This window comes from Gigantopelta aegis, chromosome 12, assembly GCF_016097555.1.
Source record: "Gigantopelta aegis isolate Gae_Host chromosome 12, Gae_host_genome, whole genome shotgun sequence".
NCBI lineage: Eukaryota > Metazoa > Mollusca > Gastropoda > Neomphalida > Peltospiridae > Gigantopelta > Gigantopelta aegis.
This window is the reverse complement of record NC_054710.1, coordinates 22,135,103-22,151,898: the sequence shown is the minus strand read 5'-3', so window position 1 is coordinate 22,151,898 and position 16,796 is coordinate 22,135,103. Positions and strand designations below refer to the sequence as shown.

Here is a 16,796-nt window from a genome sequence, read left to right as displayed (position 1 = left end):
CACCGTAATCAGCAGACTGAAAACACGGGCATACCAATGCTGTAAAGGATCTCCCACGGTCAGGGAGACCGCGCATGACGTCACATCGCTAGGACAGGGCCCTGCTTCGGCTCGATCGAAGGCCAGAAGGGTCGCCAAGCGTCCCTTTCTTGCTGATCATCATGAGAGACGCCGTTTAGCGTGATGATTGGCCCGTAGAGGTTGGCATCTGAGGCCCTGGCGAAGAGTCCATTGGTCCGACGAAAGCCGGTTCCTGCTCCATGTCACAGATGGCCGAATGAGAGTTTGGAGGCATACAAATGCTGCCTACACACCCAGGAACATACGACCTACGACCCCGTATGGTGGAGTGTCTGGGGTTGCCTGTCGCATGATTGTAAGCTGGATCTTGTCACCATCCAAGTCAACCTCAGTGGTGATCGGTACATTCGTTACGTCCTGCAACCAGTTGTTGTGCCGCATTTTGACAACCGTCCACTCGCCACCAGACCTCTGTACATGGATGACAATGCTAGGCCACATCGTTCCCGAGCAGTAACAGCTTTACACCAAACTGAAGCTGTGAAGACTCTGCCCTGGCCGGCCATGAGTCCTGACCTAAACCCGCTAGAACATGTTTGGCACATCGAAGAAGTATGACGTCAGCACGCTAGAAGAAAAATGTCTGACATATTTAGAGACATCGATGACGGCAAAGAATGCGTGTTTCATCTTAGAACAGGCTCATATCTACGAGGAAGAAGATCTGAAAGAAAAAGCTCTGAGCTGTATTAGAAACAACGGGAACGCCTCTTTGAAGTCAAGTGATGTTGTTCACCTGTGTCGGGGCTGTTTGAGTGACGTCATACAGTCTGACCAGTTGATAGTGACGGAGGAGACGGTGTTTGAATCTGTTATGTCGTGGAGTGAGAGCCCGTGCAGGAGTCAGGGAAGGGAGGTAACGCCTCAGAACAGACGAGACGCCCTTGGAGATGCCGTGCTGCACGTGCGGTATCCATTGATGTCTCAGAAATATTTTGTTAACAAAGTTTCGCCGACAGAACTGCTGACAGCGTTAGAAGATAATAAGATAATGAAGTATTTGACAAAGATGTGTCACCTTTCAACTCAAAGCAGAGGAACAAGTCGGCCACTGCATGCAGCGGAAAAGAAAGGATTATAACACGTTTTAATACATATAGGGGTCATTGGTTGGGTTGGGGGGCCTCAGGGATCTACGATGAAGGAATCATGTTTAGCACCAATACAGATGCATCACTTGCAGTATTCCAGTTATACGGTGCATACGACAACACGTCACAAACATATCATATCAAAGCGTTCGTAACTAAAACCTCGACAGATGAACTGGTGGAAGGATCACAGATAACACAAACTGTTTTTTAAGTTTTAGACATTTGAAATTCCTGTTGTATAATTCTTTAATGTCAGTGAAGAATTCGGAACACTGAACTGCTCACCTTCGTGTGTGCTATTTAATTAACAGTCAAACGAAACGATTCTATAGTACATTTATGTTGCAGAATATTGAAAAAAGGATGTGGCGTACAGTTTAAAACTGACCAGATACTTTGCTTTACAAGGCGCGCGCGTGTGTGTGCGTGCGTGTGTGCATGCGTGCGTGTATGTATGTGTGTGTGTTTGCCTATGCATGTGTGTGTGTGTGTGTGTGTGTGTAATACAAAATGATGTTGCTTTAGTATAATCATAAAATGTAATAAATCACGAGTAATCACAATTCAATAAAAATAAAAAAGCATGTGTTGTATATGTATTTTTAACCATTTAAAACTCAGTGCAAAAATTACCTACTTTTTCACTAATAAACGATTTATGTATATAACAGTAAGACTGGGAACTCTCTACCTACATACAGCGTTGTATCTTTATTAATACATTCTAATGTATAGAGAATGCATCTTTAAAATTTGGTACACTCTTTCTTTGTCTCAGCTATTGAACATTTCTTGAAGGCAGTCTGAAGAACAGTTTGTTGTTCCTGTTTTATAAATATGTTTGTATTTTATCAGTGAAAAACGCAGTTTCGTGAGCTGTGAATTTGGTATGGATAGTAAGGAAAGTTAATATTTATGCAACTGTTATAAAGTAACAGCCCCTCCCGCAAAATCTGTGGTGCAATTCTTTTTTCGTTTTTCTTTAATATTGCACAAATACCTGATTGTAACTTTTGCAACTCTCTCTCCCCCCAAAAAAAAAATAAAAATAAATAAAAATAAAATTGACAGAAGTTGCTTTATCATGCCTGTTATATCCCAGTATTTGAAAACGTTTTACGGCCAATGTGTAAATGTCATGTTGATGATACGACGCATCAGTGACAAAAATGAAATGGGATGCAATACAGTTTGCTAAAAAAATTGACGACTACACATGTTCTCTTAACAGGGGCTGCATGTGTTGGCGGTGATTTGTGATGATACAATTGTTAACAAAGTAATGCGTAGGCTATGTTCGTTATTAAAGGAACTGATCATAGTTCTGATGTACCTTTTCTGTTACTAAGGTTACAATAACAATTGCCGATCATATTTAACGTATACTTCGGGTCCATAAGCGTACAAGACGGGGGGCACTGATGCTAATATATATAAATAAACATTGTAATCCAGATTCGAGCACTTGTTTAATTCATGCAAACATCAACGTGCCCCCTACAAAAATAGGAACCCATACGCCTATGCCCCGGTCAATACCCTTAACTCCTGTTAGAATATCATTATCATAATAATAATAAAACAAAATAACCTTAATAACAAAAATACAATCTACAAAATATTTGAAATCATTGTTTTAAAAATACATTTTTAAGTTACAGATGCAAAGAAAACACATTTTAGGCTTTTAGAGATTATAAAGATTACGGGGAACATGTCCCTGGACCCCTATACAAATCGGCGGCGCTTCGCGCCCTTTGGCAACTTCATATCAAAACGGCCACAGCAAATACCGATGTATTTTTTCGTGCTGGGGTGTCGTTAACCATGCATTCATTCATTCCTTGGTAAAACGTTTTCGATAATCTAGTGGGCGAGGACATTTCTTGCGTTCTACAAGTATAATTCATCAAGAATAATGCCGATAAATTATGTTTTGATTCGGTCCCTCTCCCCCCCCCCCCCTCCGTCTCTCTCTCTCTCTCTCTCTCTCTCTCTCTCTCTCTCTCTCTCTCTCTCTCTCTCTCTCTCTCTCTCTCTCTCTCTCTCACACACACATACACACAGAACACACACACACATATACACACACATACACAGAACACACCACATACATACAGCACACCCACATATACACAACACACACACATATACATACACACACGCAAACATACACACACCCACACACAACAAACATAGATACACACATACTGTGACACAACCACAACACACACATACATACACACACATACACACACACACACACACACAACTGTGACACACACACGCACATGCATACACACATACACTGTGACACAACCACAACACACACACACTCTGTGTCACACACACACACACACACACACACACACACACACACTGTGTCACACACACACACACACACACACACACACACACACACACACAGAGGGAGAAAGATTGGTCATAACCCAGTTACTAAAACGTTACACTGTCTGCAGTTAATTTCATGGGCTGGGCCAAATGAATATTAACGACGATTTATCTTAACGCAGCAGAAAACACGCCAGGATAGCGCTACGTCAATATTCCAAATTATTCTATGGGAGGACCCCAATACCCCCCCCCCCCCCCCCCCCCCCCCACACACACACCTGTCGTTTAGCCAAAATCCAAGTAACACGTGTTTTATATATCACGATGATACTTGTTCTTAAACGTGTGGAACTGTTTTTATTTGAAATTTCTCGCCTTGAATTATTACAAGAGGTATCTTATCATTGTTCAGGAATAGCTATTCCTAATAAGAGGTCTCTTATTATTGTTCAGGAATAGCTATTCCTAATAAGAGATCTCTTATTATTGTTCAGGAATAGCTATTTCCTAATAAGACGTCTCTTATCATTGTTCAAGAATAGCTATTCCTAATAAGAGGTATCTTATTATTGTTCAGGAATAGCTATTCCTAATAAGAGGTCTCTTATTATTGTTCAGGAATAGCTATTTCCTAATAAGAGGTCTCTTATTATTGTTCAGGAATAGCTATTTCCTAATAAGAGGTCTCTTATTATTGTTCAGAAATAGCTATTCCTAATAAGAGATATCTTATTATTGTTCAGGAATAGCTATTTCCTAATAAGAGGTCTCTTATTATTGTTCAGGAATAGCTATTCCTAATAAGAGGTATCTTATCATTGTTCAGGAATAGCTATTTCCTAATAAGAGGTCTCTTATTATTGTTCAGGAATAGCTATTCCTAATAAGAGGTCTCTTATTATTGTTCAGGAATAGCTATTTCCTAATAAGAGGTCTCTTATCATTGTTCAGGAATAGCTATTTCCTAATAAGAGATATCTTATTATTGTTCAGGAATAGATATTTCCTAATACGAGATATCTTATTATTGTTCAGGAATAGCTATTCCTAATACGAGATATCTTATTATTGTTCAGGAATAGCTATTTCCTAATAAGAGGTATCTTATCATTGTTCAGGAATAGCTATTTCCTAATAAGAGGTCTCTTATCATTGTTCAGGAATAGCTATTCCTAATAAGAGGTCTCTTATCATTGTTCAGGAATAGCTATTTCCTAATAAGAGGTCTATTATTATTGTTCAGGAATAGAAATTCCTAATAAGACGTCTCTTATTATTGTTCAGGAATAGCTATTTCCTAATAAGACGTCTCTTATTATTGTTCAGGAATAGCTATTTCCTAATAAGAGGTCTCTTATTATTGTTTAGGAATAGCTATTCCCTAATAAGAGGTCTCTTATTATTGTTCAGGAATAGCTATTCCCTAATAAGAGGTCTCTTATTATTGTTTAGGAATAGCTATTCCTAATAAGAGGTCTCTTATTATTGTTCAGGAATAGCTATTTCCTAATAAGAGATATCTTATTATTGTTCAGGAATAGCTATTTCCTAATAAGAGGTCTCTTATCATTGTTCAGGAATAGCTATTCCTAATAAGAGATATCTTATTATTGTTCAGGAATAGCTATTCCTAATAAGAGGTCTCTTATTATTGTTCAGGAATAGCTATTTCCTAATAAGACGTCTCTTATCATTGTTCAGGAATAGCTATTCCTAATAAGAGATCTCTTATCATTGTTCAGGAATAGCTATTTCCTAATAAGAGGTATCTTATTATTGTCAGGATCAGTTGCTTTTCAATAGCAATAGGCAAATAACATTTCTACAAGAACAAACAAGACTGATTAATTTGGTTTGTCGTCTTCTATATTTCACTTCTCGATAGAATAGTTTATAAAACACATAATGAAATCAACTATTGGTTAAAACACATTTTGGAATAATTTATATCACTGCAACAGAATTACGTTTAATCTCCTGGTAGTCCAATTGTTCCTAACGGTTTTCGTTAAACGTTCATTAATTATTTTGAAAGAACTGGGGCCCGTTTCACAAAACTTCGTAAGTTAAGGTAAGAAACAAACTTAAGAAAAAAAGATAAGAAAAAACTTACGAATAAAAACGGTGCGTTTCACGAAAGTGTTCGTAAGAAAGTTGTTATCTTAAGAACTTCTTAATTTACGATTTTTTTTTTTTTATCACTCTTATATAGATGAGATAAAATAATTCATGACAACGTAAACTTCCGGTAGTAGTGTTTTGTCAGTAACTTTTTGTTAACACTTTGTAGCACACTCATATCTACAGAATAAAGCGTGTAAGAACTATTCAAAAACGTTAGTATCGATCGTTAATGTTGAACGCATATTTTTGGCACGTTCTACTTGTCGTCTGCAATTATGCCGCTGCGTTACGTCAGTAAAGCTAAATGACAGCAGACATGGCAATGGAAACGAAAAAGAGGAAGGCCAACTGGAATGAAAATGAATTGGAAGTGTTAGCAGACGCTGTGGTGTGCGACATTAACATTATCAGAGGGAAATTTTCTTCCTCATTAACCCATGAAAAGAAACAGAGTGTATGGATGAAAATAACAGAAAAGTAAGTAAATGCAGTCATATGCAGGGCCATGGGTGGGTGCAGGATTTTTGTAAGGAGGGAGTGTTGGACAGAAAGGGCAGTAGGAGTAGCTTATATGTCTGCTTGACAAAATGTGAGAGCACCAAAAAATTTGAAAAAAATTTGAAAAAAAATTGAAAAACAAAAAATAATAATAAATAAAATAAAAATAATAAATTAATTAATTAAAAAATAATAATATTTTGTTTTTTTTAAATATTAAAATGTTTTTTTTTTAAATGTTGCAGGTATATTTTTTAATATAAAATTAAGAAATAGAGGGGCACCTATTTCTGAAAAAAGGGCACTTGACATCTTGATGGGGGAGGGTGTGCATTCCCAGCACCCCCCATGGTATCCGCGCCTAACTAGTAGAAGTGTCCGCATTTAAATTTATATATATATACTCTTCAAAAGAAGAAACGCAAAACCTCATTGTCGTAACATTTGGAGAATTGATTTAATTATTGAATGGTGAGTCCGATAATTACCAAATGTTGCAGGATTGTTCACAATTCACTCTAGTCCATTGTGAGTAAGTGATAGGACACACCACCAAGGTCAAGGTCATCTGGAGTCAATACCGGGTGTGGCCTCCGCGTGTGTTGACAACTGCCTGGCACCGCCTGCCCATTGAAGCAACCAGAGTACGGATGACGTCCCGGGGGATGGTGGCCCACTCGGCCTGCAAGGCTGCTGCCAGCTCGGGCAGGGTCTGGGGCTGTGGTTGTCACTGTCGGAGGCGTCGGTCCAACTCGTCCCATAGATGCTCAATTGGGTTCAAATCCGGTGATATCGATGGCCAAGGAAGGACATTAATGTTGTTGTTCTGTAGGAAAGCCGTTGTGAGACGTGCTCTGTGAGGCCTGGCGTTGTCATGTTGGAACACTGCGTTGGCGTTGGCCATAACTGGAACGATGTGTGGCCGGAGGATCTGGTCAATGTAGCCCTGTGCATTCAGGTTGCCCTGCACGTGGACCAGGTCAGTTCTGCCAGTGTGTGAGATGGCTGCCCACACCATGACACTACCCCCGCCGAATCTGTCCACTTCCTGCACGCAGTTTGCCGCATAACGTTCACCACGACGCCTATACACGCGACATCTTCCATCATGACGTCGGAGCAGAAATCGGGACTCGTCACTGAACCACACCTGTCTCCATCGCAGTTGAGGCCATTGTCGATGAATCTGGCACCACTGCAGTCGGAGTCGACGGTGTTGTGGTGTTAAGATGACACCTCGAACTGGACGTCTGGCACGAATTCCTACCTCACGTAGGCGGTTCCGTACGGTCTGGTCGGATATCCTGCGCAAACCTGGTATTGCTGCGGCTGTGGAGGTGGCAGTAGTCAATCGTTCCCGAAGGTGGCGTACCCGGATGTAGCGGTCCTGCCCGGGGGTAGTGACCCGTGGTCGACCGGATCTAGGGAGGTCACGTGTTGATCCATGTTACTGGTAACGGTCCCACAGTCTGGAGATGGTGCTTGGGGACACATGGAATGCCCTGGCAACGGCCGTTCTGGATTCGCCTGCGTCTAGTCGGCCGATGGCATTGTTTCTCTGCGGTTCACTGAGACGTGGCATGTCCTGGATTGTCAACTGTCGGCCAGATACAGAGGCCAGGCAAGCGAACACCCTGCACTTTTATACTGTCGGTGTTCATGTTGCACGTGCAGACAACGCACGTGCAGTGGTGACATGGTTTGCACGTGGCTGCGTTTTTGCGAATATTCACATTTTGGAACTTTATTGTACAGTAGCTGCGTTTTATCGAATGTAACCGTGGGAATGTGTTTGGGACATGCAATGACCTTATATTCACAAAGCATGAACCGGTAGGAAACATAAAATCGGAGTTATAACCCATTTGTACCCTTTTGCGTTTCTTTTTTTGAAGAGTATATATATACATTTTTGTATATGTGTTGTTGTTTTTTTCTACTCCTAATTATTATTCTCGAGCAACTGATTACAAACTGATTACAAACATTTGTATTATAACTATATTTATAACTTAAAGTACATACAAGATTGAATTAAACTTAATTTCTTTCTCTTTTTCTCTCTCACTCTCTGTATCTATACATACCCACTCTGTATCTCTCTTTCATACACACACGCATACAGACATAGACAGGCATGTATGCATATGCAATGAATGGATATGGTGTGATATGGATTTCAGTGACAAATACACACAAATTAGATGTGTTATTCAGGTATACAGTGAAATACAATAAATGATATTGCAATATTTCGTCTTATTTTTTTAATGTTCTTAAAATTTTAATGAATTATTCTTTCCTTAGGATCAACGCTGTCAGTACTGCAGGAAGGTCTGTAGAAGAAGTTAAAAAAAAATGGCACGACAGCTTAAGCACTGTTAAAAAGAAAGAGAGCAATCGATTGAAATCAATGAGAGAAACTGGTGGTGGACCACCATTGGAAGTCATATTTAAGCAATGGGAGTTGTCAGTGAGTGTTATTACAAATAAATATGCAGATACATGTGCATACACAAACTCACATATACACACAGTATGAGACACATACATACACATACATATACACACACACATATAAACACATATATATAAATATATACGTACCTATATATCAATGTTAGATATATAAAGATAAAGATAAGAAGACATAGAAAGAAAGAGAGAGATAGACAGAAAGAAATGAAGACAGATATTTACACACTTGTGTACAAAATTAGTACTATTAATGTCTTCAAAATGTCATTTTACAGATTTTACAGACACTTTCACCAACCGCAATATCAGGAATTCCTGGTGCTGTCGATACAAGTGAAGAAAGTGTTCCATCAGTGCAAGGTATCATTACTTGTCACAAATTTGTGTAATTGTTTGTTATACTTTACCTTCAGTCAATTTTCATGACAATTACAAAATAAAGATAATAATCTTTTACATCAATTTATTGCATAGCAGTCATTTTGGATTTTTGTATAACACTAGCTGCAAATGATGCATCATTGGTATTTTGAACACACAGTCATATTAATAGTAATAATAACAACAAAATCACTTAATTCATAGACTTTGACTAATGATATTAACACCAAAAAACATATTGTACTCATTTATTACATTAATTTCTTTGCAGCTGTTCCATCAGACATCAACAACAATGACAGTGTGGAAGGTAATTGATACCATGTTGTACAATGTTGTTGTTATTGCTTTTGTTATGTTTTTATATTACTAATACTGACTATTATTATTATTATGATTATTATTATTATTATTATTGATATAAATATTATTGATATATATATTGTTATTACTGTCATTATTGATATAAATATTGATATCATTTCTATTATTTTTATTATTATTGTTATTATTATCCTCAATATTATTAGCATTATCATTGTCATCATCATTTTGTTTCAGTCATTAGTATTATTGTCAATTACTATTATTAATGACTATTATTAATTGCCATTACAGTAATATTTATCAGTGATAATATTGTCGTTTTGATTGATTTGTACACTGTTACATTTATTAACATTAATATTGTTATCATTACTTTTATATATAGAAACAACAGTGTACATTTGTGAATCCGGGCCCAGCTATGAAGATAATGCATTAGGTAATTATTTGGTTTTCAAATATAATACATAGAATTTGTTGCATACTTTACAGTGATATGTCATGTCAATTGACATTTTACTTTTTACAAATATATACAAAAGTCACTTAATTTCTTATTTATGAATTGGTAATGATTATAATTATAATGTCCATTGCATACTTGTGTATTGCAATTGATGATATTGATTATTACAATATATAGATACAGGTTACATACAATTTTTCATATGACACATGTTATCAGTGTGTAATGTTTATATACATAATTATATGTATGCAACAAGTATATAATTCGTTATATTCAATATTAAATTACATACATTAAAAACTGATGGAAATTTTGATTTTCAGGAGACCCAACTACAGAATCAAATGTTCCACATATTTCAAGCGGAAAAAAGAATAAAAGGACAATGGGTATGTTATTAAACGTATAATTATGATAAAGGAATGACATCATGTTTATTATTATATTTTATATATCATTACATGCCTTCAGAAATTGTAATAGAGCTTGAATCAAGTAGTCCTTTCTATTGTTGCTTGAATTTCACAATTCTTCAGTTACAAGTATATAGTGTATTAGAAGATGAAATCAATGGCTAACTTACCATTGCAACATTAACTGTATGTCATATATTAATATATTTCAATATTCAATATAAAATGTCAATTTTTGATGTTGCTTATTTTATGCTTATTCAATCTTTTGATAATTCATGCAAAGTCATAAAACACTTGTAATTCATACTGTATTAAGTACATTACAATGTTGCAAATTAATTTTTCAGATAATGAATTCTGTGAGGACATTTTGAAATTGAAGAGAGAGAAATTGAAAAATGAGAAGATGTATCATGAAAAAATCATACAATTAGAACAAACAAAAATTGAACTATTGTGTGAAAATTCGAACTCACTCAAATCAATTGAAAAACATTTAAGAAACGACTCGCCCATTTCTGTATCACCTATCATATCATTGGAACATTTTTAATACATATTCACATATAAATGATTGCATAGCATACAACAGTAAGTTATGTTATGTATAATCATAAAATGTCATTTATATACTTGTAGGAATGAGTGTAGGTTGTGAATTTAAAATTTAACAGAAACAAATTTGAAAATTTGAAATATGTACCATGAACAATGTCTTCAATTAAAGTTATATATTTGAATTATTTTGTGATATATCAAATACACTGTAATAAATAAATCAACATGTAATAAACTGATCATCCCATTATTTATCACCATCTACATCATTAAAAATTTACTAACTGATGTAGATATAAATGATTGCATAATATTTAAAAGAAACATTTACATTTCCAGTTGAAAATATAGTTATAATCATTAACAAGCTGTAACATCAATGTTTACAATGTTAATGAAATATGTGTCGAGAGAAATATCATTCCCCCCCCCCCCCCATTCTAAATTGCATATGTGAAGTGTAACCGTTTATTTCAGCTGAAAAAAAGTAACTATAAATGATTACCATTCATTTAGTTAATATTTTTCACTTTCAACAAATGAACTGGAAATATTATGTTATCTGTATAACAGTTCCAGGTATATGCATAATCATGCAGGTTGAACAGTGTTGATATATGTTGTAATATTTGATACTCCATGGTAAAGCCCAATCATACAGTAGTGTATCCAATATTGTGACTAAACTGTATTAATAGTAGCTGAATTGTATTCATATGAAAAATATATGAAGTAATAAATTTTTCAAACTTTGCCTTTAAATGCATAATGCCACCTATTTACATGTCTTCATATCTCTCAATATTGATTGTGAAATGGAAAATATATTCATTTGAGATAAGAAATCATTATGTTATGGCTGAATAACTTTTCATACACCAAAGTAATGCAATACAATCAATTTATGATGCATCTTCATATTTGGCTTTATGCTTTTAAAATCTTGCAATTAGTTGCTGGCGAATTGTTTGTGCTTGTCTGTCAGGAACATTTCTGCAAATGTGGTTGTTGTTTATTTGCAGTATATGTCCACCATGTAGCAGAGGAATGTTTTCATTTATTGCTTTATTATGCAGACGGAAGGTTGTTTCAATTATTCGTGAGCATTTTTTCGGCGAAAATGGTAATGCTCCACCACTTTTATGGATACATCTGAAAACAGACATTATTACATATGTTTAATTACTTCAATTTCATTTTGGAGTTTCATGTTTATATGTGTTTCTGTATGTGAGTGCATGTTTACATGCGCATGTGTGCATATATTTTTTCACATGTCTTTGTTATGTGTGTAATGACATTAATTGCAATGTTATATTATGTAATAATTCCAATAACACCATAATACTAAGTAAAAGTATTAAATATTTCATCAGCATAATCATAATATATATTTATTGACATGAATTATATTTAAAGATGATCAAAATGCTACATTCTTTTTTTCTTTCTTTTTTTTTCCTTTTTTTTTTTTTTTTTTTTTAATTAATCATGATGTGGTTAAAATAATTTACTAATGTAATTTATTACTATTCAAATGAAGGTACTAATTCCTTAAAATTAATACACAATTACCAATGGACTTTAAAACATGGGGAAACTGTGTTTTCATTTTTACAATAATATTAAAAGTTAATGATTCAAATGATGAATGCAATGCAGTTGTAAGGGAAACATTTCACCTGAATCTGGATTTTAAGACACCAAATGCCCTTTCAATGACGACTCTTGTTTTGCAATGTGCCCTGTTGTATGATATTTCTTTGTGACTTGTTGGATGAATGAGGGGTGTCATCAGCCATGTTTTCAATGGATATCCAGAATCACCAACAAGCCACCCTCCTTCTGGCAAGTTCTCCATCATTCGGTGAATGTTGGAACTCATTAAAATATATGCATCATGAGATGCACCAGGGAATCTTGTATTTATATTGATGAATCTGTGGGAACAATACATTATAATTTCCTTACACTTAACCTTACATATATGTCACATTTTAAGTTATTCATATTGAAGTTCTGTGCAATATTATTCATTTCATACTCAATAATACCAAATAATGTTGGGCTTAAAACCATGTATCACATAACCTTAATATAATTATGTTGAATGAGTGTAACATTGTATCATACATTATGTTGTGGATTTATTGGATTATACAAATCTTTCAAGTATTTGTTCATGTTTATATTATAAAAATATTATTTTGTTTTCATTGTTAAAATTTTAGATAAACCCACTTAATAAAGTAATAGGTGTTACATTTCAATTAATGCATTATGTTTTTATTTACCTCATTTTTGCATCAGCCACTGCCATGATGTTTAAAGCATGGAACCCTTTGCGACAAATGTACAGATTTTCATCAGTTCCTGTCATACCTTGAATTGGTATTAATGTACCATCTATGGCACCAATTACATTTGGAAAGGATGCCAACGAGTAAAACTTCTCTTTTACTTCTCTCACTTCAGCATTGTTACGTGGAAAGTGTATATTATTAAGTCTGTGACACATAGCATCACATACACTGTTTATGCATCTGGATGCCGATGACTTTGATATGCCATGTACGTCTGCAACTTCAGACAAGAAATCTCCTTTAGCTAAATATCTTAAAGTAACCATCACCTGAAAAGTAATTTTTAATTACAATTAACACCAATTAATTTTGTGACCTTGATATAATCACGTGTGTGTATACACACATGTTGATAACATGATAACATACAGACAATATATGAAGGCATTTCATACAGGATAGTTCCATTATGTACAGAAATATGCATGAAGTCAGTGTGTATGTGTGTATGTGTGTGCGTATTGTAAGAAACAAAAAGTTTATTACAGAAAATGTAAATGTGTAAGATATTAAAATTGTACAGGCCACTTTCTTACTTTATATCAGTTTAATACTGATTGTGTGTTGGACTCTGTTAGTGTCTATGAATTTCAGTATGAATGGAACTTTTGTTGATTTTAAATAATAATTTATTACTCATGTGCATTTCACATCAGTATTTGTTTTCTCTCGTTTTCAATAATATATATTACTACCGCAACATACTGCAGTAAACCAAATTACTTCACATTTAAAAATTAACACACAAACGCACACACACACACACACACACAATTAAGTTATGTAAATGTTGCCACCAATATTTGAAATATATAATTTTATTATTTTCATTGTAAATTGCTGTTAGAAAATGCTTATAATTCACTGATAAACTTTGATGACTGATTATAGAAATAGTTAGGAGTGATACATTTGTAGTATCTTTCGTTACAAGTACATTTGAAAAAATCACTGAATTCAAGTACAAATGTGGTTACTAAATATTACAAAGCGCACAATTTTAAAAGCACCGTATAATCTAAGGGAGATAAATATATACGTTTTCAAAGGTAACAGTTTCATATTTCACCGGCAGCGTTTCTTACCTGAATGTGTGGTTGAATGGGGTGACTTCTGCAACTCGGTCTCACGATGTCCTCTCTTATCAAATCGGTCAGTTGTAATATTGTTGTCCGAGGAAATCGATATCTTGGAATGTAATCACTGTCTTGCAGTGTCTCTAACAAATACGATCTGTCTCTGAATATTCTTTCTCTCCGAATTTGTCGTGCAATCAACGCTTGATAAATTATGGCGGCCATGTTTACGAAGAAAATAAACTTATTAAGAGAACGCTGGGGTTATCTTAGACTTACGAACACTTTTTTTCGTAAGTTAAGAAATTTATTTTCGTGAAACGCATTTTGTTCGTACCTTATCTCTTAAGAGTAAAACTGTTCGTACGAACTTTTGTGAAACGGGCCCCTGATCTTCTGGATGAATTACTATTGCAACCGCTGTCAGTGAATTTAAACTTATTTTCATTAGTATACTTTTCCACTTCATGAATAAATTCTAAATGTACTTCCCGAACGCTCAGAAGTCCAATGATCAATTTTTCATATAAATAAATGAATCGTACAGAAATCCCATACAGACATTAACGTATGAATTGGAGAAACGTATGTCAAATAGTCATAGTGGAAGGTGTAGCCTAATTTGTAACAAATGCATTTTATACATTTACAGTTATTAATTTTGTTTTCCACTACATCTGATGCTACATTTCAAAAATATATGACAGCCTATTAAACACGCCCTGTAATAATTTATAACAATAGAATATAAACAGATTCAGTGGCGAATCCAGAGGGTTGTCTTGAGAGCGTGTACTCCATGTTTGAGGTTTGCAAGTTCCATAAACAGTTTTTTTAACGAAGACCTTATCAAGTGCTGTGTTTTAACTTATATCCAACCCCCTTCCACGAAGATTCGTGGGTCTGCACCTGACAATAATAACGGAACTATTAAAGAAATAGTAGCATTGATAGTTGACCAATCAAAATGTTTCGTTTCTGAAATTCAGCCAATTACACATTCGAAGCCGAGGTCGAGTTTCAGATGTAGCTAAGAGCCACCTCCCCGAGATAAAATGTTCGTACATCTTCCCCACTTATTGAAAATGTTTGTCCCTGATATCAGTTTTAAAATAAGGGAAAGGTTGATTGAATATGCTATATTGACACTAAACCATCTATATCTACGAAATCGTCTGGATTAGCCTTCTGTAATCAATAACCAAGTTTTCCCACCACAACCACCCAACCTCCTCCCCCCCCCCTCCCGACCTCCTAGTTCAAAACAATCTTTGAAGACACCAAGCTGTATTATATAATCAATAATCCCCCCCCCCCCCTCCTCCCCACAACTGCCCTAAGTGGTCTCTCTCAAAATCATCGTCACAGACCTTAATAAAAAGACTCTATATTAAATCACAAACGTCTTGGTCTGATTTTGATCTCAGTCTGGATTAAGTCAGACCAATTAATTAAATCAGTCCGGATTAATCGTGTGAAGACAGGCCAATTCATATAAATCAGAAACGTCTTGGTCTGAGTTTGATCTCAGTCTTGAATAATCGTGTGAAGACAGGCCAATTCATGTAAATTCCGTAGTCTCCATATATAGCATTTAGTGGACCAAAGGCACATCGCCCAAACCACCAACCACATCCCATATTTTGAGCACAGTGCTTAGTGTCGAAGTTGTCGTTATCCTGGTCTGTGGTTGAAAACGGTTGACCTCTGTGGTAAGACATGAAATCAGCTGAATGATAAAGAAAAAACCCCTAATTAAATTAACATTCAATGATACGTCTTCAATTAACAAACATCGATAATAATTTAATTAGCATACAATGCTACTCCTTTAATCAGCAAACAGCAATACTCATTTAATTAACATAAAATGATACGTCTTTAATCAGTATACAACAATGATAATTTAAATAACATCCACATTTAAGTAACAGACAATGATACCTCTGAGAAGTACACAACCTGAGTGAGTACTAGTGCTGGAACGGTTTACCGGTATACCTTGATGCTGTATCAGCTCTATACGAACCGCGATTTTATAAATAAATGATGACACAAAATGGCAGCCGGCGATTAGTTACATGCTTTTTGCCTCAGGAGATATGATTAAAGTCGATTAATACCTCAGTCATAAATGAATCGTAATTGGGTAAGATGCCCATACGATGCGTGTTTCTGACGATATCCTACGGGCATCGGTGACATCCTACGGACATCGTTGAGTTTTGGGCCGATTTTTGGGAATCGTAGGGTCATCGGAAACTTTTAATGAGGGATTATAATTTTTTGAAGACCGTACGATTTTTAAAATCAAAAACCCACCGCAGACATATCGTAGGGGCACCTTGAGGTGACCTTGCGGCGGCCTTGAGGTGACCTTGCGGTATCTGGAGACATCGCAGGTAGGCCACACGATGCCCCTACGATGTCGGGACAACGTACTGGTATCGTATGGTAACCTTGCGGTGGCCTACGATGCCTTTACGATGTTATTAATATTTGATGGCCCGAAAAAAATGTGTCAGCCCGTAGGGTCCCCGTAAACATACCATATCTAATGTGACCATGGCAAAGAT

At 35.6% G+C, this 16,796-nt stretch overlaps 3 protein-coding genes across 3 annotated transcripts; 2 read left to right on the top strand and 1 right to left on the bottom strand.

The window, feature by feature from the left end:
• Window positions 1-613: 613 nt before the first annotated feature.
• LOC121385892 (BTB/POZ domain-containing protein 6-like) lies at window positions 614-1,162 on the top strand. Its single transcript, XM_041516683.1, has one exon. It carries the CDS (start codon window positions 614-616, stop codon window positions 1,160-1,162), a length of 549 nt encoding a protein of 182 aa, XP_041372617.1.
• A 4,432-nt stretch (window positions 1,163-5,594) lies between these two features.
• On the top strand, window positions 5,595-10,870 carry LOC121385891 (nuclear apoptosis-inducing factor 1-like). Its single transcript, XM_041516682.1, has 7 exons — window positions 5,595-6,131; window positions 8,460-8,625; window positions 8,906-8,990; window positions 9,283-9,321; window positions 9,724-9,777; window positions 10,131-10,196; window positions 10,571-10,870. The coding sequence occupies exons 1-7, from the start codon at window positions 5,959-5,961 to the stop codon at window positions 10,774-10,776; spliced, it is 789 nt and encodes a 262-aa protein (XP_041372616.1). The 5' UTR covers window positions 5,595-5,958; the 3' UTR covers window positions 10,777-10,870.
• Window positions 10,871-11,712: 842 nt separating this feature from the next.
• On the bottom strand, window positions 11,713-14,445 carry LOC121385890 (putative nuclease HARBI1). The gene is made up of 4 exons (XM_041516681.1): window positions 14,230-14,445; window positions 13,076-13,413; window positions 12,464-12,721; window positions 11,713-11,933 (listed from the first exon to the last, which is right to left on the bottom strand). The coding sequence occupies exons 1-4, from the start codon at window positions 14,443-14,445 to the stop codon at window positions 11,717-11,719; spliced, it is 1,029 nt and encodes a 342-aa protein (XP_041372615.1). The 3' UTR covers window positions 11,713-11,716.
• Window positions 14,446-16,796: the final 2,351 nt, after the last annotated feature.